Source organism: Chroicocephalus ridibundus, chromosome 3 (assembly GCF_963924245.1).
Source record: "Chroicocephalus ridibundus chromosome 3, bChrRid1.1, whole genome shotgun sequence".
NCBI classification, from domain to species: Eukaryota; Metazoa; Chordata; class Aves; order Charadriiformes; family Laridae; genus Chroicocephalus; species Chroicocephalus ridibundus.
The window spans coordinates 68,481,464-68,508,408 of record NC_086286.1 but is presented as its reverse complement, the minus strand read 5'-3'; the positions used below and the strand labels follow the sequence as shown (position 1 = coordinate 68,508,408).

The window sequence follows — 26,945 nt, the reverse complement described above, 5'->3', positions numbered from 1 at the left end:
AGGTACATAGTCTGACTGGATTTCTTAAAGCAGATTGCTGCTCTTTGAAAATGTTACTAGAATCCTATAAGGTTGAACTGATACAAGTGAATTCAATGCCTATTGGTTGTCATTTTCAATACAGTTCATTGCAAATTTTTATAAGTAACTTCCCATACGTTATAAGAAGATGGATCATAATGCAATTATTTCAGAAAAACTGAAACATTGCAAAAGACAACACAAGGAATCTTACAATGTTATATAGGGCATGCTAAGAGATCTGGTATATCTAGATTGAATACAATTTTCTGTGGTATCACACACAAGCTTTATACATGCTCTGAAAGATCTATAGTCTCTTGGACTGTAGCAATTGCTTTCTGCTTTTTATCTTTGGAGAAAAATAGAGCTGGATTTATTTTACTGTTTTTAAATCAGGATGAGAGGTTCTGAGGATTTTCTGTCTGATGACATCAGTGGAGTATATGGATTTTACAGAATGGTTCAAGTATTTCTTACATAATTCTCATTATAATGTCATTCCTGCTTCAGAAAAGTCACTTCTGATTGGAATAAAATCCAATTATTTTTATTATGTCAGAATTTCTGTGGTAAATTTATCTAATACGTATTAATGCTCCTGGAAATTTAGATTTGCAAATGATAGTTCTCAGTTTAGGATTTTTTACTTCCATAAGATTTATTTTTTCCCTATTGAGGTCCATTTTGTTACTATAAAATTAGCAAATACAGTTTCCCAGCAAACCTAACCACTGCGTAAATTATTTGAAGAGTGTTGATAAACTTTTCATTGCAGACAAAACTGCACCGTATTTGTGCTAATGGACATCACCAGCCAAAGCAGACTTCAAATTTTAACGAATAGAATGGTGGACTACTCATCTTAATAAACCTAACCAATTAATTGTATCAAACATGAAAAAAAAAAAAAAAATCTTTGATCGGGATTTAAAAGAGAAGTGCTTCAAAATTAAGCATTTTGAGACCGACTGCCAATCTCAGCAGGAATTCTAATATAGCATTCAAGAATATTCTACATTCAATGAAAACCATACAGGGAGAGAGTTTAAGTAATGAACTGCCCAGGTCTCATGTTCCCCAAGTTCTTTGAAGGTCTCAGTCTAGCAAGTACGTTCAGCTTAGACTAGTATGAAGAGACAGGATTGCATCTACCTTAAAACACAATTTTATTTTTATTTTTTTTTTTAATAAAAAAAACAGGCTGCAGAAGGAGAAAGCTTACCTTTTACATACCCTAGTTACTGTGCTCATTTGAAGCAAGAAACTCAGATTCAATGCATATTCAATGCATAATAGATTCAACCTAAATCTGTGACTCCTGGGCTGCACGGGGCACATGCACTCCCTCATGGAGTTTGTGCTATTATAAAAATCAAATGAAGATTTTTCAAATTCCTTTTCAATGGAGGAAGCAGAAAGAGAAACAAATCTGTGGCCTACTGTTAAAGTGCTCATTTACAAATAGACCACAGTTTCAATGACCAATTCAGAATTTATGTTTATCAGTTACAGGGGAAAAAGATGCAAAGTTATTATTATATAAACAAATAGTAGTCTCTTTTTGAAGTGATTCTCTGTTATTTAAAGAATGACTGTTAACTCAGACCAGTTTATAAATAAGCAAAAATTCAGCTGTAAGCATTTACACTCAGCAGAATATTCTGAAAAGTGAAGTGAATGAAGATTACTGCCAAGCCCTGGGAACTTCTTATGAAGGAGTACGGTGGCTTTCTAGGTGGTCACTCTGAAGAGTTGATCTCTCAAGCAAGTCTTACATATGATCACTATTTTAGTTCCACACTGTCAGCACTCTGAAAGTTTAAATAAAACAGTTAATTGTACCTGAGACCTTCAGAATTGGTAATTTGGGGTCAATTTGGGGTAGCATGTCTTCTGTCTAAGAAGGACTTACTGGACTGAGAAATCAGGGCAAAGAGGGGGGAAATAACCTCAGCTTTCCTCATATCCTTTAAAAGAAATATATGAGCATACCTGGCAAAGCAAAGAATTACCATTTACCTGAAGAAAGTATGGTGCTCCACACAAACCTTCCATAATCTTTTAGCAGCCCGGTGATTTGGCAGTTTGAACCCAATAGTGCTCTCAAACTGTTCCAGCTGGAAAGAATCCACAAATAAATTAACCCATTTCCTTAAGCTGGCTATTAAGCAGAGTTCAGACAGTTCTATTACTGGAACAAGTTGTAATTCTCCTCTCATAAAACTTCATAAGATTTAAAAAAAAAAAATTCAGAATTTCCAGCCTTTTAATAAAATTATACTTGGCAGGCTAGTTGTGATGGGTAATAATCACGTTATCACTTCCTAGCTGTACTAATGACTCTTTTGAGAAATCCAATAATACTTTAGTGTTCCTTGCTAATTTTCTGACTAGTTGCCCAATGTATTTATTTTTTAATTCCATGAAGTAATTGTACTGCAGGTTGTGCTATACACTTTCCTTGGATTAAATAAAAGTCTGAAATCCATACGGTAGTGTTAAGCTTATCTGATCCTTTTTACTATATAATAGCTCCTTAGCAAAAATATTACATCTACGCACCATCAATAAGTATAAGAACAACACATTTGTTCCAAAACTTACAACTACAACATTCGTATTGTACTGTTGGTATTTAGACTTCTTTTTTTTTTTTTAATTCACACAGTTAAAGCTACCTTAAAACATTTTAGTGTGTAATTTGAAAAAGCATTATAGTATTTGACATTTTGGTTTTTTGGGCTTTTTTTTTAATTTCCAGTTACAATGTGTTCAGATTGTAATCCCCACTCCTTCAGGAACTCCCACAAACTTATAATGGTATCTGAAAAGAAATTTGACTTCACTATTTCCACAGCAGCTAACAGAAAGAGTTATGACATCCTGCAGGACAACTCAAGCCTTTGGTTACACCCATACAACTAGATACGCTGACATTTAGTGAACAATTATACCCAAAGAGGAAGAGAGGCTGGCTCTCCCCCCGGACTGCAAGTTTGTATAGACAGTAAAAAAAAAGTTACAGGGTGGCATCTATTAACAAGATGCCTTCTTGGTTTGCGTTTACTAATCAAGACAAGTGTTTAATACAATCAGTAGAAGCTAAAGAGGAAAATAAAACCCTCTTAAGTTTTGCACAAATCCAACATAAGACTGTGGAGGCATCAGGGGAAAAAAATGAGGATGTTATCTTGTTGCTGGATAGAAATGGTATCACAAAAGAAACAAGACAGAAAGGTACTACTTACTTCTGCTGGCCTGACTTTGATGTAGAAATTACTTCGCTTATAGGAAATCTTCAGAATTTTTGGCCAAGCAAAGCGGTTGATCCGGAGTCTATCTTTGTAAATGAGCAGTCCATTAGCACATACACCCAGCATGATATCCACACCTTCAGAATCCTAGCACGTATGAGACAATTCAATAAAAATCAATTTAATAACATTCCAAACAAGTAATTATTGCTGGCATACCTTGAGGGAATAATGCAACTGGGACTTGTTTCATATTCAAACCTGAAAGACCCTGACAATGAGATTCTTAAGGCAGAAATAGCCAAGTATATTAATCTTATAGGAAAGGTTTGGACTCTTAAGTAACGGCTTTGGCACTCACATGCCCTTGCATATGCCACAGTTCTGGGAAATTCTTTGATATTCTTGCAACAGGGACCAAGTCAACAACTTACACATAAGGAAAGGTGTGGTGGTTGTGCTACCAGTAATTTCAACACATATTATAAGAAGAAAAATTAAAAACAGGCCTTTCCAAATTAAAACATAGTCAGTGGAAATCTGAACAAGTTGATGATCATGGTGATCTTTTACAATCACCTCCTATTTCAGTAGAGAATGGAAGTAATGGCTGAAAGCATCAAGATAATGATTTCAAAGTGCTGGTGGGCTGGGTTTCTGAGCACCCTGTTCCACTGACAGCGTTTGATGCGAGTTTTACAGGCTACAAAACTCGTCGCTTACTGATAGGGCTTCGATACACTGTACAGCAGAGTATCATGTCTTCCCCAACAACAAGTCAACTACATCAAATGCCAACACTTCAAAGCTTACAACACTAAAAACTTTAAAAGTTGCTTCACTAGCATAATTAACAGCTGCAAGCAGATCCTGGCAAACAACAATTCTAATGCTTGCAGTTACTTCATTAGTCAAAAGAAAGCTCCAATAAAACTCTAAAATTCTAAACTCCTTAAAACACTAGAGACCAAATGAAATGCCATGCTGCACTTGAATTTAAAAATTAATAAATGTTACAGACATAGTTAATGTATGTGAATAAAAATGTAAGTATATTTCTTTCAAGTGTGTTCACAGAACACAGGAAAAAGTCTACAGAAAATTGCAAAAACAAATGCACACTGTTTCTATATGAAACAGAATTAAGCAATGTTTCTCCAGTCCTTGGAAGTCTTGGGTGCTTTTTTTTTTTTTTTTTTTTTTTTTTTTTTAAATATAGGACTGATATGCTTACAATGCATTAATTTTACTAATGATTTGAGACTCTGGATTTGTGCGAGGGAGTGGGAGGGGGTTGGTTAGTTGGGTTTTTAACTAAAAAAAAAATCCCACTAGAAATGCAAATTTGACTTGACCTACCCAGAGGAGAAGAAAAAGCACCAAAACCCACCCTCCCCCAAGACCTCCTTTCCCTTCTGTTTTTAACTCTCATGGTATTACAAAAATGATTAGATGTTCTTTTAGGCTTTACTTTACGGCCCCACATCTCCTTGGCACCAAAAATCTGTCATTCAAAAGGTATTTAGCCACTCTTATGAATAAAATATTATTTCTAAGCTGCACATACATCTTAGATTTAAAATTAATTTTAAGTACATTAGAGCTGTAAAATGAGTAATTTTCATAAGCAAGAGATAAAAGGCTTATATCTAAGAACTGAAGGTATGAAGTTTTTTAAGTTATCTATATATATTATGTTCTTTAATACTAAGCATGTCTATCCTCAAACAAAACAAAACCAAACCAATCCCCAATACCTTGGCATGATGTAAATCCACTCCATACATGGAGAGTCTCTTAGCATTTTCTAGGAACTGGGAATCCGCCTGTGCTGGAGTCAAGCCCCTAAAACCATTGAATAAGCCTTGAGTTTATTGACAAAATAACTGAGAATCAAACCTGAGTGGAATCCTGGAATTCAGACACATAGAAAAACCTCATTTTGTAAAGTATCAATAGCATTTTTTCCCTAAATGGAAAATGTTCTTTCAGAGCGTATTATATTCCTTTAGTAGAGATTTCTGCTTTCACTCTTGCAAAATATTCTAGCTGTACATTCCTCAAACTAATCCATATGCTCAGGTAAAAATATTTTCTCCAGAAGTTTTCTTCTGAGATCTTGGTGAAGCTACTATTTTCAAACTGAAATTTTCAAACACATGAAAGTAAGAGGTTCTAGTTATGTAGCAAAAGATTTCCAAAGTAACAACTTCAGGTTATCAGTTTTATACGTCCTCTTAAGAGAACTGACATAAAGGTGACATGATGATTTCATTTAATCCCATTGTATCTGACACACCTGTGTGTTTTGTGTAGCTCAGCTACCTTCTCTTCCATTTCTTGAGTTTGATTGGGTGCAAATTGGAATTCACTGATATAGTCACTGCGGTGCTCCTCTGGGTCATGATCACCCAGCTCAGCCTGCAGGGTATATGAACCCAGCAGGGCGTGAGTCACAAAAGAACATGGCAGTCGACCAGAAGCAATATCCTGACGAAGCTGTAGGCACAAGAAATATCTGCAAGACAAAGGAAAGCAGGAAAAAACAAACAAATATAAGAACAAAGAGAGTGTTACCAATGGCAAGTTTATGAGAAATACAGTAGAATTTACTGAGATGCATGTGATCATATAAACATATTTAAAAATGAGGTGTAACAAATTATTAACACATTGACTTATATTATTTGAGCATTATTGCCACACAGTAAATTTCCCTTCCATTTTTAAGAGTGAATATTACTTTCATAAATAACCTGAAAAGCAGGAAAAATTCTGATACCCAATATAAATGAATGAAAAACTGTATCTAGTTTGTAACAGAAGTTGACTTGGAAACTCCTTCATTTCACATTCCAGCCTGCAGGTATCTAAGGTTTACAAATTAAAACCCACGCATTTCCTTTGAAATTTCCCTTTGGCTTTAAAATTCTAACTTTTATATCCCTTGCAGTTCATGAGATAATCAAGTCATGTAACACACAAAAGAGATCCAGTTCAGTACTGAACCCATAACTGCCTTCCTTAAACCATCTATATATTAGAATTTAATATTTTAGGTACTGCATACAGTCTTCTACCAAATTTAACAAGTTAACAATCAGTAGACATCCCTAACACATATTTTTGATGTATATAATGTAAATTTTAAAAAAGTTTTACAAGTGAAGCTTAAATTTTAAGGAATTTAGCTTTAAGCTATAACCATAAAAATGTTTTTATCATGTGGACACGCAATTGGAAAGTCAACCAACATGCTGAAAATTTTCAAAGAGAACAGCTTCTTTGAAATACACTGCATACTAAATGTCTGAGACTATTTGTAGTAATATATCAACTACACACTTGTGTAGCCATCTTACTTTATGCAGAAGACTGATACAATGTGATGTATAGTAACACATATATTGCCTCAGCAGAGTCAGCTAGCTCCAAACCAAAACTAGGTGTTTAGGTTTTGCATCGCTCCTGAAAAAAATGAGCGTCAGTTCCCTGCACTCTACTCCCTGGTTATGTTAGTCTCACAATGCTACTTTTTAAGTGCCCAATATCCACTGTATTCTAAATACCTCCTATTTAGGAACTTCGGAAGATAATTCTTTTCAGGTTTTGTTATGTTTATGGTTTTATTTAATGCATATGTATAAAACTATATTTTCACCAACCTAGCCTAGAATATTACTGAATTACCTTGGATCCCTTGAGCTTCGCTCTTAATATCAATACACCCACATCCTCATTTGCTATATAGTAAAGCAGAAGCCCAACAATAAAGCACTGTTTTCTTTCAAATATCATCATTTGCATCTTGCCTCCCGCCCAGATCATATCCCCGCTTCTCATTAAATTCTTCTTTCTCAAGTTTCCTCCTGAAGTTTTCACTTTGCTTTTTCAACCCGTTCCACAAAGCAGTTGATATAAGAACATCTATAGTGCTCTACAGTAATAGCCAAACCTGTTACAGCATCCAGAAACTGAAGAAGAAATTTTACATGGCCTTCAAATTAGACTAACAGTCATTTTAAAGTTTAAAATTAGGAACTACACATACCTAGTGATATCTTCAGTCAGCTGCGAAGGATCAGGAGGATAAAACTTCACATTAAAGGTGAATATCCAAGGTAAACCTAAACATGGGAAATGCCTGATTGTTAGTCTCAAACAAGTTGAAGTAAGCAAAGAAAGAACCTTACTGAAAAATGTTAGTCAGTCATATAAATCTTAGATCACCAAAATCTTGAAGAAAGTTTTTTTCCCCTATTTTTAAACATATTAGTAAGAAGCACAGATTATTTTCATTATCAGGTTGTAACTCAAATACACATACAGTGAAAAATTAGCATGGTAAAAATTATTTTCAAAGGATGCTTTACAATAAGTTACATAAATATCAGAATAAGTTTTTAATGTGAAAACTACCATAATATATTAACGCTTTTAAGTTATTCTGTGTTCAAAGACACTTGCGCTGAATTTGTGTTTATTTCCAACTCCTCCAAGGCTAACAGTCTCCCCCTGCTCAAACTGACTGTTAGTTTGAGAGACTGTACAATAACTATGAACATGAGATGTCAAAATGAGGTCTGCATTGCATACAACAGAAAGATAATACGTAAATTATTCATATTCATACAGAATGCATGGAAGAAAAAAAATATTAGCCATTCCTTCTTTAAAATATTTTTTCTGAAACAACAGCATTAGCATCCATAATAGCAATGATATTTTAGGTTTAAATTCTCATGTGTTAGAACTGTTAACGCCACATGCACTTTATAAGCAAAAGCATGCTTAAAACTAGATTAATAATTTGACAGAGCATAAATTGCTATCTTTCATCATAGCTCTAGTTTTATAGAAATTTTTAAGATTTGAAAACTGGTCACCCATCAATAATTAAAATACATTCTCAGAAGGTTACTCTACCAGTATTGTAAACTATGTGCAAGAGGAATATGTTTGTTGGAATGTACTAGTAACTTCACAAAATGTATAACTTCCTAATTCAAACAGATTTTATTAAGTACAATGCAGACATACATAAGTAATAGAAAATCCCAAAATAGGAGCATAGGAAAAAAATTTAATAGTTTGGCTTTGTGTGCTGCTGTAAAGCAAATGCAGTTGAGCTTTATCATATCTTGCCAAACATAATGAAAGTAACACTACAATGTAGATCTGCTAAAATTGATGAAGAAAGATAAGAAAATAAATCAAAACATTATCAAAATAATTAGGTAGCCATCTTTGTCTTCCTCTTGTCCCTTTTCTCCTAATACAAATATCGTGGTGAAAGACTTAGCAAAAATAATCTTTGGTAAGAAAAGTTTGTAATTTTAAAAAGCTTGATAATGAATTTTGAACAGTAAATAATTTTTAAAATCTGTCCTATACAGATAAATCGTGCTTTGGAAAAAACGTGTATTTTTAAAAGAACCAAAAAAAACCTGACGTGCCATTTCCCATATTATGCTAGAAAAAGAGTGCTGACATTTTTGTTTAAGGTTATTCTCTTTAAAAAAACACCTATTCTAAAATTTCACAGCTGTTACAGGTGAAGTGGTGCTTTGTGTCAAAATTTCTAATGTCCTTCAACATTTCAAAAATTATCTCAATTTTTCAGACATGACTTTTCATTACAGCACTTCAATTTCTGCTTAAATGTGAACTCATTCTCCACCTGGCTGCTAAGTCACCAGGTTCGTTTTGAGAGCTCAGGGTTTTACTGTGTCTTAATGTTAATGATAAGTTTGCTTACAAAATAAGGCAGGACACCTTAAATGAGAAAGCCTAATTTACCAGCTGTACACACAGTACTGAATCAGGTAAAATATGCCTCATTGAATCACCTACTGCAATGAAGTGCAAGACAGAATTAAGACAAAAATATCTTTAAAAATGTCTAACAATAATTAATACATATAACATGAACAAACAGAATTAAAGTTGGAATAGATTAGTTCACTTCCATCATTTAATGAAAAGTTGCTGATATTCAGTAAGCCAAACTGATGAAGAGAAGCAACTGGTTCAAAACATCTATGTAAAACGTGTTTAGGGAGAGTTGCCATGTTAACAAGGCTGTGGGATGGGGAGAGATGGATGAAGGATGTGTCCTTCCACACAGGTATTAAACCAGTCTTCAAGTTTTCCTGGAATGAAACAATTTTTTCCTGGTCTAAAATTGCAGTTCAACTAGTCACATATGAAGTCCTTCTAACCTATTTCTCTTTCTTGTCAGCATTTCTACAGTTTGCTTTTAGAAAGGACTGGAGCCAGGAGACCTGGACACTATTTGAAGAAATAAATAAATAAATTATATTCTTTATAGAAAGCTAAAAAGAGCATAAATCCTCAGAATCTATACACTATATGAAAAATTTCAATGTCTACTCATACTAATTCCCATAGCTAATCCATAGAAAAAATGTCGTAGATTGACTTTCTACTAAATATTTTCTGGACAGTTGGTGCCCTTATATTTTGGCTGATTACTGAAAGCACATTTATCCCCTGAATATAGACTAGCAAGTATATTACAATGTGCACAGTTTATGTTTATACTTCTCAGTACAGCATACTGTTTATAGCCACATAATGGAAGCATACAAACATAATTGTCTTCACACAATAATGCACACTATTGCTAGCACTTTGAATTGGTGTCCAAGACAAAAATAAATAAATAAATCTGATATTTAAAATGATATTTAGCATTCTGTCCCTGATAAGGCTCTCTGTTTTGATATTTAATGGTATGGACAATAGAAATGTCAAAATTTTTTCTAGCCAGCATGTTACCTCAAAAATGCTTCTGTGGCAACTTCAGGCACATTCTTAGAGAAAAAGAATGCAATATAACCAACCAGCTAGCAGCATACAATTAACGTGATTCATCCCATTCAAACTGGGAAATCAGTGAGGGTTTTTTTTCCAGTAAAGGCTTTTTTTGGCTTTTGCTGATGATACCTCTATGTCTCAGCTAATATTTTTCGGGTACTGTGTGATTTGGACAGATAAACTGCTTACAGATAGATGAAAAAAGCCCTGTAAAATTAAGAAAATTACTTCTTCTATAATTTTTCTTAAGTTACTTTCAAGAAAATTAAAGAAATAAGATCCATATCCAGTACACATTTTCAAAATACATAAAAAAAACGGCAGAGTCCAGCCAGCCCTAGATGGACTAACAAGATTCAGCTCACAAGTTCAGACATCTCCAAATTGCAAAATCATTCTTTAAAATTAGTAGACAAACAGGAGCACTTCTGCGGGACAACTCTTCCCTAGCACAGGTGCTTATTTCTCTTCACCAACTATAAGCTAGACTCTAGTGTAATTAGCTTAGATCAAAATTAGCTACAACTTTTACAGATGTGTATTTAATTACATAAAAGAGATGGATATAAAATACAGCGTCCCTGCATAAAGTAACGACCGTATTTTGATGCCTGAGCTTAACTGTGTTTTGTTAGTAAAATCAGACAGCCAGAGCCGTACATTTAAAATGCAAGACTATTGCTTAATTAATTCTAACTTCCCTTAGTACTTTAAACACAAATTTCTTAAATATTTCAGTCTACTGTTTTGCAAAATTTCAAACTCATGCTGTATTATTCTCACATAATTGTATTTATGAGTTTATCACCATTTGGTTTACTGTGCAATTTGAAAATATACCTATTTAACCGTATCATTACCCTTCCATATCATCCTCTTTCCTAAGCACTTAGGATGCTTAGGCTGTATTGCAGGATATACCACAGAACCAGTATCAAAAATCCATTTCAACTCCACAACATTCCCAGAACTACCTTAATTCTTGGCTACTTACGTCTCAAACAGAAAGCCAGTATTCCATTTGGCTGTTTTTATATTCCCCAATCTGAATGACTGGATGACCATAAACAAAAGGATGCTGAGAACGGCCTTCAACATGAATAAGGAGCCAGGTTTAAACTTGTAGCCCAAGATTTGCCACCAGCTGCCTTACCTATTGTACTGTTTCATCTGTTCCAATCCATTTCTACAGAATTACAGAGGATTTCTCTCAACTCCCTCAAAAATTAAACTGAATCAAGTAACAAGCAAATCAAGTTTTTTGTCTTCACTCCTTCAGTCAATCGCTCCTTTTTGAAAAGGAAGTAACTTTTCTATCACCAAAACCATTATCTTTTTTGATGCCAGTGGATACAGTTTCATTCAACCCTTGACTACTGAAATTTAGTTATCTACATAAGACACAACCCATGCCCTTTATAGCCAATGGAAAAAAAACAAATAATTGCAAAGGCTGGTTTGGTTCCTGTCTCAGGCACCCATTTCAGAATGCACTCAACTCACCTGCTGAAAGTGCCTGTTCCTTCAAGAAAACAAGTGCAATCACCTTAGGTAGACAGAGTTAACCTAGATTAGGATCAGATTAATCATATTCTAGGTAGTGATGAGCTTCTAGAATCTTTCTGGCTAAAGAAGCATTCTCCTGACAAAAGGCAATAAGACAACTTTACAGCTAACTTCAATAGCAAAACCATCTAAATTTATCCTTTATCAGATGAGAATGCACAGAAAAACACACCTACACCAGTCTATTCTGCCCTCAGAACATCCAAATCCTCATTTTTTTTTTTTAAGAAAAAAAGACAGGATATGAGACAGGGAAGTTTCTATATTTTATCATAGAGATTTTTTTTTTTTGGTAATAAAAATACTAATCATGCTGCAGACTGGAAATAGATTTAACTGACATAACATTACCTTGAATGTAAGCAACTATTTCACACAGCATGGAAGTTAAATATCTATTTGGAAGAGTATAAATTATATCTATTTGGAAGAGTATAAATTATATCCACACCAAAATGAGGACATATCCCAAAAATAGTTTCAAAACTTGTGAGAAGTTCTATAACTCATGTTCATATATTTCCATTACACAAACAGCAAGAGCAAATAATTAGGTTCCCCCAAACTGATGGCTTACATGTTGACATCTCGAATCTTTACCCATGATTTAACTGTGAACATTTGAAGTGCAGACAAAAGACTGGTCTTCAACTGCAATTAGCTGTGATGAAATCAAGTTTATGTAGTTTACTCATTCAACCCTGTTACACTGAGGATGAGAGGAATGAAAATACCCCCACACAAAACTGAGTGGAACATCATGTGTTCTATATAAATTGCATGTACAACATCTCACACAGACAGATTCTCAAATTAAATTTTATATAAGGGTGAACCACCACACTCTCTGTGAGGTCTGGGATTTGACTATTCTAAGGTCAGTTGCTACTGCTTGTACCATCACTATATCAGAGCTGAAATTCTCGATTTTGCAAAAGCCTGAATCAACTTTAGGCGTAGCAGTTTTCAAGATGATAGTGACAGAACTTAAGTAATTCAATCAACGACAGGTGGGTAATTACAAGGTTTTAACACATGCCAGTGGATATCCAATTACATGAGTTAAAAAAACCTCAAGAATTAATTTTCCTGAAGAGATCAGGCTGGCTGAAAACAAACAAGCTTTTTGCCACCTTCATAGCCCTGAGAACAGAGCAAGTAATTTGTAGATCAGGTTCTTTAGCCGAAGTAACATTGGTAATTGCTGAGATCCAACATAGCTGCCCAGCCAAAGGCCAATCTAGAGAAAATGAGAGATCACATAGAAAGCTTTAGGACCTTGACTTAACAAGAGGCAGTGTGATGCAGAACATGACTTGGGGGAGACTACAGTATTCTTATTTCAGTCACAGGTGGTACATACACGCCCATCGTGCAGAGTACTGGTATTGCTCACATGTAAGAGAGAGACAGAGATTGTTATAAGTATTAAGTTGCAAACTGATGTGCTGAACTCCACTTCCAAATTTGTCACCTTTGTGTGTTCAGATCAATGTATTTGTCCAGATACGCTTGCCTAGCAAGCTAGTACTTCAGTTTGTGCTGTACAAGAGAAAAATAAATTAGTTTCTTCATGTCAAACGTTCAAATGGACTAGTAGGTTTTACAGGTACCTTTAACTTATTAGAACTGAGTATTTATGTACATAAGATTTGCATTCTTGATTCAAAGAGAAATATATTTAGAACTAAGCCTGAAACAAAGAAAAGCCTCATTACTTTATACTCATGTAATTGGGGGATAAAATTTGTCTTTTGCAGTTACATTCCCATATCTGGAAACTTTAATATACTGATTATGAGGGACACAACTCACAGTATGTCGATTACTTGCAAATTGATGTAAGCAAGTTTCATTTTAAAAATACTTAAAATGGTGTTCTTACTTCATTGTTTGCCTTACACACGATATCTATCAGCTCTGAAGTGCTACAAACCAGAGGAAAAATTCCAGTCATGATGCCTAATTCAAGAAACTGGACATGATCTCCAGTATACAATGTTGATCTTCATGCTGTATGAAAAATCACATCACCTTGAAATATTTTTGTAGTACATATTATACAGTATTAAAACAATGTTGTATACTGCATCCAAAAATTTTTCAGGTCAATTCCTACATTTCAGATTCATGACACTTATTTGTAGGCTAGATAGCACGCAGATCACTACAGAAGACAATAACAAAAAGTATCAGTGTCCTCAATATTTTGTCAAATGCTAAATCCAAACAAAACAGCCTTTAACCCATGTATTTGGACAACTAATAGGTTTTTACTGAAGACCTACAGAATAAGAAGTCACAGTACCAGTAACTTTTCCTTAATTAAAAGGATGGCCTCTACTTGCAACAGTATATTAATACATTCACTATTTTAATAGGTCTAGTTTGCTTTTACAAGAGCATGTTAGATCAAAAAAATATTTTCCAAGGAAACTTCTGTAACTTCCATTTCTTCACTGAAAATACACACGACACCTTCCTAGTAAGGTATAAAGAAAGAATTAACACCACTATGATTTCTGAAAAAGTATGAATGCTGCCTTAAAATAGGAAATTAACAATAGTAAAAAAACCACCTGTTTATCACTGTAAATAACACGCTGCTGTTCTTAACTACAAGTGCTCCCACTGGATCACATTCCCCAAAAAAGTTCAAAGTCAGTTTCTTAAACAACTTAAATTCTTGTTGTGTTGGAAGTGTAGACATATAAATCTTATTATCATCATCATCTCCTCCTCACTTATATTTTCTATCAAACACTACCAAAAAAAGGTTTCCATCAAAAACAAAACAACAACAAAAAAATCCCTGCATTGTCCACAAATGAATAAAGAAATGAGAAGATTTTTCAGTAAGGTCAAGGGCTGTCTAGCACTTCTTAGTGGCTACTTATTTTGTGACTTGTAGACTCAGGAAGAGTATCTCCTAAATTTACTCTCCATCCACTCCCCTAGCTACTACAAAAGCTATCTGGCTAGTGAAGAGTTTTGACTGAGTTTTATGCAGACTAAAATAAATTACTCATTGTGTATAGTATAGGAAGCAGAAAGACCTTTCATATTAAATCAGTCTGAAAAGCACTGTAGAGAGACATTCCAAGATTATGTTCTCTATTTTATTTCCATTCTAGAAATGATGGATACATCAAAAAAGCCAATGCTGGACTGATCAGTATCGAAGACTATCGATTTTCTGTAAGACACATTGATTCTCTTTTCATAATTTCATATTATTCTGGTGAGTCTTGAAGTTAGACAATCCTATAGCAACAACCATGACCATCTTTGCAAGATGATATTCTCCATCCCATAACCCAAATATCAGCACAAAGTTGAAAAACATTTATGGTTTCAGGATGCAAAAAGCTCAACTATTAGTTACATACAACACAGCAAAATTTGGAGGCAGCAGACAGTATAATGATTAACTTCTACAGCACAAGGCTGAGTAATTCTTTCTCTCCTTCTTGGACAGCGGACAGAAACAGAAGCTTTGCTTTCTGTTCTAAGGCTGAATACATCATTATCAGATATAAATTATTTTAATTTTCTAAGTATACAATTTAGTCAACATCCAGGCTACTCTGTTTATGAGGAATATTTCTGTGAGGAAATAAAAGGAGCATAACAGCTGAATACAGAAGTACTTACTTCGAATTTGTCTCTTAATTTCCTTAGAAGAATCTAGCCAGTTCTGGAAAAGAAAAAAAAAAAAAAAAAAAACAAAACCACAGGCAGCATTTAAAAATCATTTCAGACTGGACATGGTGAAGTAATTTCATACAGTGCAGTTACAATTTGTATTGTTCAGACATCTGTTCTATTTTAAAATAACCCAGAGAATTCTAAAATTGAACTTGTGATTTGCTAGCATGTCTCCCCACCCATGAACATGAGAGAAACTGTGTAATGCCACTGTCTTCATGGTTGTCTTATTCTTTTAGACTATTTCTGACCTGTAATTTTAAAAATGGACAGTCTTACAGTGGAGGTGGTCTAGCAAATTACAATTGACAAACGCAATACTCCTTTTATTGACATAAGCAAACTTTTCAAGAACAGCTACATAATCTCTACACGTCTGTGCTTATATGCCCATATAGTTACTTAAGACAATATTGCTCTTGAACTCCAGACACTTACTATTCCCATCATTTGTCTTAAGGCGTATACATTTTAGTTCTGATAACATTAAAAGATGCTTGGAAAAACCTAATCAAATGTCATGCTTTTTTTCTGACCTCCCCGAAAGCAAAGTTCTCTGTGAACATGTATTATGTTAACGCTGATACACTAGCAAGGTCGAAATCTAGATGCTCAGCTCTATTTTAGGCAACACAAATAAAAGTCAGTTTTTCATATTTAGATGATTCACTATAAATGTGTTCTATCCTCAATACCAAAAATATTTTTATATAATCTATGCAACCTATTACATAGTTCATGCATTTTGGTTAACATTAATCTGCGCAAAGAGACTTTTTTGTGACTGATCATCCAAAATCTAACTTTGGGAAGTGAGACTAAGAAATCAGTCATGTATAATCATCAGTAACTCAGACAATCCTGTTTATTACTTTTACCCATACATGTCAGTAAATAGATTGAACGAGAGACTAGAAACATAAGCCTTTTAACTGCAATTCTTGCGAATTTACGTTAGACAGTGTTTGAACGTTTGTTTCCCACAGCCAGACACACATACACAAGCATACACATGGCAGAAATACACATGCACACAACCAGCCTGCCAGCAAGACGTGGCACATTTCAAAGAGACATGTGCAAAGTAGGGAGGAATCAGCAACCGACTTATAAGCTCAAGGATGACATTTGCATTTCCACAAACCACTGCACATACTAGCAGCTTTAAAGTCAGAGGGGACCCCCAGTGCCAGCACAAGTGTTGCTGAAGGCACATCTCTACCAATGTTCCTTGCTTACCCAGCCAAGTAGAGGATACTGGGTATAACGTGACTCACCTTTCAGTCACCTTCAGGTACCAAACTCCAGACCCAATTGTTTTCTAACATCATATCCCTCCGTCTTTACCACAGGCTTTTCCACCCAAAGTCAAATTTATTTCAAGAGACAAAACATTCTAGTCTACAGTTTTATGGGTCTGTATGGATTAAGAGAATGTGGACCTACACATTTTTGCACTACTACAAATCTTTTCTGTAGATCACTTCTGCTGATAAAGGATGTGACTTCTATGAGTATTACCCCAAAAATATTAAGTTCCCTGTTATAAATGACCTTGATCCAAGCTGATTTCGGCACAAAAGCACCATGTATATTTAGACAAACATCATTTACAAATTAAATGCAAAAACCCCTTCTCATCATTTTTATAGATGTAATTAAAAAAAAATATAATAATTTCACATTTCTTGCTTAAAGAGGTCTGCAACCTCTACATTTCATAGCTACTATAATTGTTACAAAGGAAGATATACAAAACACTCCTCCAAGAAATCTGGATACCATTTATTCTGCTTAAGTCAGAAAAACTGCTATCTGTTGGAAGAGCCTTGACATGAAAAGGCCTTGGAAGACAACAGAAGTCTTCAAATAATTTTAACTGAGACTCACTTCAGCTAATTATCATCCTAGGTTTTCCGTTTTGGCATGAATTCCACTCCGAAATGATACATAGCCATATGCTTCCAATTACAGAGACAACTACAAGTAGCTTAAACTCTGAAATTTTAGATGAAGTATAGTATGAAGTAAAGTAAGTAAATAAGTATAGAATATAGCATGGTGTAACGACAGCAGAAAACTAGCATTCGTGAGTATATGTTACTTTCAGTGCTTTATCTTTTATCATTATAAAGTAGGAGAAAAGAACATACAATACAGAATAAGCTGCAAGATGAGAAGAATAATCATTTCTTTACAGAAGTTATACAGTTCATTTTCCTGAAGTAAGCTTATTGGAAACAGACTCTGCCACTAACTTTCATTACTGTTCTGTCAAATAAAATCAGATGCTTATATTCCATTTATATGTATAATTACAGGGGTGGTTTTTGTTGCATCTGTGTCTTCTGTTATGGATAAAACAAACACTATTGAAAGAATCTACCCTGAAATAGACCTCCTAATGCAGAATAGACAGGTCTGTCTTTCAAAACAAAAGACAAAGTGTATACACACTACTTTGCTCCAGTAGGCAGAAATCTATTTGTTTTAATTTGTGAATGGTAAGGTTGTAGATGACACAAAGTAATGAATTGTCTAAGAACAACAAAATGTTCTCTACCAGTACAAAAGTATTTTGTACAAATCCAGAAAAGCAGCATTTCCAGCTGGTGCCCAGAACATAAGAGCAGAAGCTTTCTAACACTTCTGCAGACCAATTACAGTGTGAATGGAGCATTCATAAATTTTTGAGGGTGTACTGCAATGAAATCACTAACTAAACTTTAGACCAATAAATTTAACATTTGCAAAACAACAAAAGAAATCATTAATGAGTAATTTGACCTAAATAGTTTTAAAATGTGTATTAAAGCTAACAAAAATGAGTCTGATTTGAAGACACAACATCTCTCCCAGCTGCACAGAACACCCAAAGAGAAAATGGGACTCCTCCTCCAATGGTACTACCCCGATGGTGCATTAGGGAGCAGCTCTAATTCAAAAGAGTGCCTGGCATTCAGTTTCCACACCCCACAGCTGCCGTCGAGTTCAACAGCTGGCTCATAAATGGGTGGCTGTGATGAGTGCACAAGAATGAGAAAAACACATCATTCAGCATTTAGTACTGACGGGCCTGGAGGTCAGAGATTTGGGGCATTTTAATCTGAAGAGGTTAACAGTCAGAAGAAAAAAACGCATCAGAAAGAACTGGAACTGAGATGAAAAAAAGAATTCAAACTTACTATAGAGGTGAACAAAAGAGAAGGCCCTAAAACCAGTAAGAGTTCCAAGTCCCCAAGCTTTCTTTGGCAGCTATGGCTGAACAAAACTGATCAGCCCCCCACACTTCCATCTATTAATCAAATCAAAAAATAAAATGTTAAATGGTTTGATTTTGCCTTTTCTTTTTTTTTTTTTAAGAATGAGAAAAAGTTGAGACACTTAACCCTAAGACAGAAGCATTCATTAAAACTATACCACAAATATTACATACTGGAAACAATTTAAATGATCTTCATCCATGAATTAAAAAAATCCCTTTGATAACAAAAATGAGTGCTCCAGTCTTACTGAGCACATTCTGTCTAGCTATAAAATTTCAAGCTTAACAGCATGAAAGAAATGGCAGTTGAGGAGGGGGAACTTTCTCAGCACACAAACGGTAATCTTGCCATACTAAGACACTGCAGGAGCTACACTTCACATTATCAGGATATGTTTATACTATAACTGGTGTACAAACTTCCAAACACGGTGCTGTGCAGAAGTGGTAGCTTTGAATTAGGTTAGCTTGAGTGACAATAGCAATAAAAATAAGCAAGCCTATATAAATGTGCACGTTACAGTACAGATTGTCCAATCTGCAAAAGACTGTAAGCACTTAGCCAAGTGACTAGTTCATGCCAAAGCCCACGTTTTCAAATTATTCTTTGAAAACCTGGGTATTCCCACTCATCTGGCAATCACAACTTAGAGCTGCACCAGAGGCATAGTACCATCCATGTAATGGAACTTAGGGTACAATCTAGAGCATATGGGCTATCCAGACAGGAAATATCTAAAATAAACCCCTCCTTCACTGTTACTCACTGGCATTCAAAATCTTGTAGTTGCTGCAGTTCACCATAAATTAAGATTAATCCTGCAATAGAAAGTAGGAAGTGGGAAATGCAGATCTGACTCCTTTTTCAGTTTTTCCAAATAACAGTAAGAACTTACTTGGATGAAGACGACAAAAATCCAACAACTGTGGGTTTTTAGTCTTCATAACAAATTGGACCACATTTGTCCAGAAGTTTTTAAATAAAAGGCTGCTGCTGTCCATAATTCAGGTCACAAGCGGTCTACTCTTCTTTGGAATAGAGTGCTAGACTTAGCCTGGACATATACATAATCGAACCAGAGTGACCCCATTATCCAGATATTTCTAATTTAATTTATTTAAATACCTCGCTTATGAGTGCTGCTACAGTAGCACCTCCACAGCCAATGATAGAGAGCTCAAAGACTCATTTAGGCTAAAAGGGGCCTCTGGGGATAACTGGTCCAACTGTGATTCAAGGCAGAGCCAGCTTTGAATTAGATCAGGTTGACCAGGCTCACACCCAGTCAAGTTTTTAATACGTCCAATGATAAAGACATACAAAAAAACAGATGGGTTCTTTTCAGGTCGTGGTACTCTGTTTCTGCATTTGCATGACTGAGGAATACCAAGAATCTCTTAGTCCAACTAAAAGCACATTAGAAAAGGAAAACAAAACGGACATAACTCTACACCAATCCAGGCTTTTCTGCTCTACTTTAAAAAGCCAAAGGCTCCCTTCTAGGATCTACTCAAGTGGCCTCTTCCCTGGTATAGTTCAAGGATCCCAGGTCTGCTATTAGACCTTTCTTTCTTGCCAGAGATCAGGCTGTTGTTTTATGTTACTTCGCTCTGTGTGTATAGATTTTTCAACAGTCAGTAGCACAAATAAAGGGACACGTGATAACAACAAATAATAATTAAGATTATGATATTTCTCAGAGCATCAACTGAGATGCTCTTCATTGTTACACTTGTATCATTTCTATAAATGGTTTACAAATTAAGAACAAAAAATAAAATAACCAAGTAAAAATACATCAAGCCCATTTTATATATGGGGATCCTTAATACAGAGGGATTGAGTATTTTGCTCAATGCTGCACAGAAAGCCTTGCAGCAAAGCAAATAACTCTAGGAAACAACTATTTGAATGGAAGTTGCTAGAAATTCAGATTTATTCAGACCACTAAATTAGAGTTCACTTCAAACACAATAGTGACATGAGAAATACGACAGAAAAAAGAAAAAGCTTCTAGACTAAGTATAGCAGTCATATGATGATGTTTCCTGCTACAAATACAGAGATTAAAAGAATTTTTTTCCACCTCAATTTGTAATTGTTAGTCTGCTTTCTTTACAAGGGAAAAGATGACCACAGGCATATCTTTAGTTCATGAACAAAGTGACAGATGGTCCATAATTAACTGTAGATGTTTAGGTCCTGGAAAAAACTAAATTGGCTTTTGGTAATTAGTGGAATGCATGCCACCAACTGATTTAAGATTTTTCTCAGCTCAGCTATCTAGATGTGCTTGACTATCCAACGTGTAAGCAAGTGCAAAAGGAGACTGAAAATAACTTACCAAAAAGTACTTAAGAGATCCTATTTTAATATAGTCATATCAAAACACCTCTTCATTTCTAAAATTAGCATCCCCTAGTGATGGGCTAGCTCCAGTCTCATCTTTACAAATGCCAAAATTTTGTATAAGATTAAAATTAATAAAGAAGGAACTCAAATGCATAATAGTTACAGACTTAGGGGCAAGATTTTCTTCATGTTCCTATTCAAAGCATTACTAAACATACATGAGAAAAGACAGCAAAAGTGTTGGAAAGACAGTTAGAAGGTTTTTTTTTTTTAATTATTTATCATCCAAAGTTTTGTTTGCTTGTTTTTTTTAAAAAATGCAAATAATTAAAATGTTCTGAAATTTGGGGAGTTGTTAAACTGTTAAGACAAGGATATTAGTTAAAATGCCCTATCTTCACTTGCAGGGATGGAATACTGTTTTACCACACTATTTTACTGGTTGACTATTAAGCCTAGCAATTACTTGATTAGTTTTCTCAAAAATGCAGATATTTCAAATGTTCCCCCACTCTAAAGAATAAATGGGCAGTTTGTTTAGACATCCACATCAGTACCTTGCACATGTTGCAAGTTTACAGCAGACTAGAATTGACATTTTGGAACAGTTTACTCAAGTGTTTGTAACGGTATACATTTACAACAATATACCTCACCAAACCACTGAAGTCAGTAGCAATGTAGAAAAACAAATAACACCCTCATACAGGCTTACCTTCTGTTCTGAATTCTCATAAAACACCAGCCCAAAGTAGTCCTTTTCCAACAAATTGAGATGTTCACACACTTTGTCAAATAGCACTTGGCCTTTTGCTCTTTTCTGGGGGATGGGGGCGGGGAGAAAAAGAAAAAAGAAAAAAATATCAGAAAATCAGTAAAATCCTTGTTACAGGTACTGTAATTCACTGATATTAGGAAAATTTTAAATATCAATAAAATAGATTATAAAGCTGTATCTATTTTATGATACACTGTTCACAACATTTTGAAAGATATACATATCACTGACAAAAATAAAGACATTTCAATTTTTTTCAGCTCATCAAAAAAATAGACTTGAATGCACAAGGAAATTTCAGTACCTAAAATGATTTAAATATTTTTGCACCATTCAGTGTCACTAATTAGTTCTTAAATTACTTTTTCTGGATATTTTTAAAATAACCGGACTCCTTCATTTGAGCGAACTTTTTGTGTATTAGTATCTTCTAAAAATTAATATACTTCCTACAGTGTTAATTTCTGTTAACCTCTGCATTTCAAGCACTTTGGCACACATCTCAATTACTTTTATGAATCATGTGATATGTACTCCCAAGAAAAGCAAAGCATGTTATCATTTTCAAGAGATCAAAAGAACAAGCAGACTACCAGAAGTTGGTGACCAGTACAAGTAGCACACAAGCGTCCGCGGAGCTTAAGCTCTCTATACTGCAGAGGTTTTGAGGGGCAGAAAATAAGAGGGCTGCTGTCTATCTGTAGATTTATGAACTCTCCCAGAACCTAACAAATCTACTGGATACTGAAAAATAAGAAACATTCTTAAAGAAATGCACTCTTCCTAAAAATAATATTTGTGGAAGTCAGTAACAAAAAAAGACAAACCACACACCACATTTTTACTTGATGTTAGTTTCAATATTGTAGCCTGCTACTTTATAGTAGTAATTGAAGAGTGAATCATAATTTTAACACACTCCTAAAAAGGCTGCTTGCTGTAGCTCAATATCACTGCAGCTTAAGCAAATGGCAATTAGTCCTGAAGCTTTGTTCCGTTTTTCTTGTACCTGGAGCTGGGAACGTAAACAAGGGCACCCTGTATCTCCCTAGTGCAAGTAATGAAGAGCAGGCCCAGGCCTTACTTCTGTGCACCAGGTTTTAGGGGAAAGATCTGTTGTACTGAAGATAACAGCTGACAGAAGACAAAGTTTTAGAGCAGACGCCTCACAACACATACTCTGGGCTGGGGAAGATGACAATTTCTTTCCAGAGTTAAAAGTTGAACATGAATGGCATGCAGTCTCCCAGTTTCAACCAACTCCTTCATGACTGTTCTGCTATTTGTGGCATTTATCAATGAGGCCGCAAGATGGCATTTTCAGAGGCCTGGCAGCTTAAAGGAATTTTTACAGTTGCTTATCCTACAGATTTCAGCAGATGCCATACACCACTGCAATTCCACAGAAACGCCACCAACTGCCCCTGCGTAGGCCCTGGCGACACTGCAGCCATTGTCCCTGCCAGCAGCCGCGGAGGGCTCACAACATGCCCCAGCTCGGCACCTCCCTGCAGCTCGGCTCTGCCGCACCGAACGTTACAGCCGGCAGCCGGGAGAGGAGAAGGTATGCACTGAGCAAATAGTGAAGGCATTGTTGTTTTACTCCCCGAGAATCCAAAGCTTTATTTATTCAAGATTGCATTGTTCAGCAGTCCCAAAGATCAGAAAATTTTCAAGGAAACACTTATAAAATGAGCACATTTAGTAGTCCAAGCATCACAGCAAGCCAGTGGAACTTAAGAGTCACTTTCAAAATACAGAGCTGTTTGGTACTTTCAAAAATTTTACTCTTCAGAAAGACAGATGACTTGTTTTCCCTAGCAGTCTGAAGTAACCGCTTAGTTTTCTTGACAGCCTCACCTTCAGCTTAATAAAAAAAAAAAAAAAAAAAATCAGCTATATAGAAAAGAGCTAAATCAAAAGCAGGAAAAGCATATGAGAGGGTCTGAAGAATCTCAGCCTGCTTAGATAGATGCAATAAGTATCATTTTTCTCCCTAAATCATTGTGCACATCAGTGATCACACCTTGCAACAGCAAGTTCCAGGTATACGTATTTCAGTCAAGGAATTCTACAGATTAGCGCAGAAATAATATATGGTATCATTAAGTCCATATCTGGCATCAGTTGACAATTATGTAGCTTTATAAAAAGTTCAAAAACTAAAAACCACAGTAATATCAAGTCTTTGACATATAGAAACATAAAGCAGCCAAATTTACAGGAAACATATTAATAGAACAGTAAAATACCGCACAGTATCTTCTTAGGAAGTCACAGTCAACACAGAACTTGAATACCCTGGCAATATCTGCTGTATCTTTAAAGATCTTTTTGTAAGTTTATAGCTCTTGCACATAAGGAAAAACAACACCATGCCGTGAAGACCAAGTTATGTCAGTCTACATTCTAGACAGCAGCACAATATGAAGAAGTTACAGCATCAGAAAGTGACATTTATAGAGCTCTGTTATGGATTCAAAAGCGTAAGAATCCTCTCAGTATCAGTAACAATTCTCACTATAAAATCCTTCTTGAAAAATTAAGAGACTCCTAGTTCTTTAATATTTTGTTTTATATTGTGATACAGTTTTAAAAATCTGCAAAAGCATTTAATTTGCAAAACCAAACTTTTCAAGTACAATTTTTTTGTAATCCCTTTGGGGACAGGCTTTACTACACAGTTTAAATTACACAATAATATAATTTTTCTAGAAAACCCTGTGCTCCTAGGAGAGTGTCTCCAAACAAGAACTGAAGTTACATAGAGAACAAACTGTTGTGATTCAGTCATTTCAGAAGTTAGAAACCATTTAATAGAAGATCAGGGAACTCTAAGAAGGCAGCATCATGGTTTACACAGTTTAACATTCTCTTCAAACTGGATTCTATTTCTTTTTCTACCAGTTGGTTGAGGTGTCAAGTGATAGTCACAAGCAATATGTAAAATGATAATTGCTAACCCTATATGTATAGATATGCATTCATGTATAGGTATACACACACATATATATATATGTGTGTGTATATAGCACAACAAACATTAGTACCAAAACCAAGGAAATCTCCTTATTCCAGATTCTAATGCTGAAATGGCAGTAAAACCATGAGTCCATACTCAGCCTCCCCAGGAAGGAGAGCATATTCAGCCTAGCAATACAAAGAGGCTGAGAAGAAGTGAGGACATGCTCCCAGAGACAGTAGTTAAAACACGACAGTACTCAGAACAGCAGTATTCAGTATTGCCCCTAAGTTATGTTTGGGGTTTTTTTTAGAACATCCAAAGAACATACGTCACCAAGGTTATTCCAGTACCAATTCCACATCCATGTATATAGACACCTCAGATGCCACCGCATAATACAACAACTTCACAAAACCTGGAGTAACAAGGTTTCTGTCCTTTACCTCCTTCTCACAAAAACAGCAAACTAGAGCAAAGCAATTGCACAGAATGGAAATTTCTATGTTGTTAGGAATCAGAATAGGGTATTATGGATCTGTTTGGCTATAAAAGAGTTGCCAGCTATAAATGCAATATAAACACTAGTGATGCTCCTCAGGGCTACCAGTTCTGTTCAATATTTTTAACAGTGATCTGGATGCAGGAGTTGAACACACCGTTAGCAAGTTTGCGGAGGATACGAAACTGGGAGGTGCTATTGCCTCTCTCAAAGGGCAAGAGGGCCTCGCAGAGGGATCTAGATAGCAATCATCAACGACATGAAATTTAAAAAGACCAAGTGCTAGATTCCCCACCTGGGACAGTGTAATGCCAGGCACAAGTATAAATTTGGAGAGGAGTGGCCCTGCAGAAAGGGATCTGGGGGTGCTGCTTGACAGCAGGCTCAATATGACTGGTGTGGTTGACATGCCAGAGGGACAGGATGCCATCCAGAGGAACCTGGACATGCTCACAAAGTGGGCCCATCTCCTCTGAAGACAGGCTGAGATAGCTGTGGTTATTCAGCCTGGAGAAACAAGGCTCCAGGGAGACCTTATTGCAGCCTTTCAGTACTTAAATGGGGCTTATAAGAAAGATGGGGACAAACTTTTTAGCAGAGCCTGTTGCAATGGACCTCTTGTCCAGCATTCTTCGGAGAAAGACCTTTGGGATGCTAGCCCTGAGGCAGACCCTGTGCCCAGGCAGCTGTCCCTGCCCTTGGTGACCATGCACTGGGCACAGTTGCCAGGCACCACCAACACATCCTCTGTCCCTCAGCTCTCAAGGACAAACCTAGTGCTGTTACTCCTCCTTCAGGCCATGTCAGAAACCTACTCTGCAGTCCAGAGACCATCTCTATTAGCCATCTTCTCTCTGTGCTGGAGCTTACATCATGGCCATGCCACACAGTGAGGAGGACCCAGGGACTTGGATCTGGCTGGACACAAGCCCTTTTCTGGGGGAACAAGAGGGGTGGATTTTGTCAGCCACAGCATGGAGGAAAGCCAAAGAGTAACCATAGCCATAGGCTGGGATGGATGGTACTAACAGACCACCACAGAAGTAACACAGGTTTTAAAACAAAAAAAAAAACAAAAAAACCCACAAGTAAGCAGAAGTTACACTGCTGCAGTGGAAAGGTTGATCATTTTCAGACCTAGAACATCTGGATCCATGCCCAAAGCACAGCAAAGATGACTTATGAACTGTAAAAAATAGCCCATTGCTGCTATCACCATGACTTCCCCTTTTTCCACTGAAACCAAGCTGTGCAGTTGGCCATGTTTATATGGGATATAAAACTCATTTCAGCCACTTTCAGAGCTCATTAGTGACTTTAACCTTTCTGAGAGTTACTTGCCTACTTTTATTTGTGGGAAGATGTTCAGACCTATTTTAAAACCCTGACAAATTCTTCTTCCTTCAGGATTTAGTATTTTGAGTACTGCAAGAGCAAGGAAGGTACTATTCTTGTAATTTCGTATGTTGGTGCCAAAATTGGTATGTACATTTAGACTATGTAAATAGGGAATTTATACCATATATGTTCATTTGGTTGTAGTGATGCCAGAGGTGAAAGAAAGGTGTTTGATTCCCTCTGCATGAACTTTGCAGAGATGTAGTGAGGACGTTTTGGCTTTGAGATGACTTCACATATAAATATTACTTTCAGTGGTGCCTGTTGGCCCACTACGAACCAGTATTTTTAAAGT

General features: G+C 35.7%; 1 protein-coding gene across 17 annotated transcripts in view; it reads right to left on the bottom strand.

Annotated features, from left to right (window-relative positions):
* Positions 1-26,945, bottom strand: part of EPB41L2 (erythrocyte membrane protein band 4.1 like 2) — a 121,815-nt gene that overhangs the window by 32,812 nt on the left and 62,058 nt on the right. For all 17 annotated transcript variants that reach the window (XR_010070346.1, XM_063329599.1, XM_063329615.1 and 14 more), the window contains 7 exons: positions 21,726-21,830; positions 15,339-15,381; positions 7,330-7,405; positions 5,578-5,796; positions 5,036-5,123; positions 3,273-3,425; positions 2,044-2,141 (listed from right to left, as the gene is read on the bottom strand). Coding sequence is in view for 16 of the 17 variants with exons in the window: in XM_063329599.1 (XP_063185669.1) it covers positions 2,044-2,141; positions 3,273-3,425; positions 5,036-5,123; positions 5,578-5,796; positions 7,330-7,405; positions 15,339-15,381; positions 21,726-21,830 (782 nt within the window). In the remaining variant the exon portion in view is untranslated. The remainder of the gene's footprint in view (positions 1-2,043; positions 2,142-3,272; positions 3,426-5,035; positions 5,124-5,577; positions 5,797-7,329; positions 7,406-15,338; positions 15,382-21,725; positions 21,831-26,945) is intronic.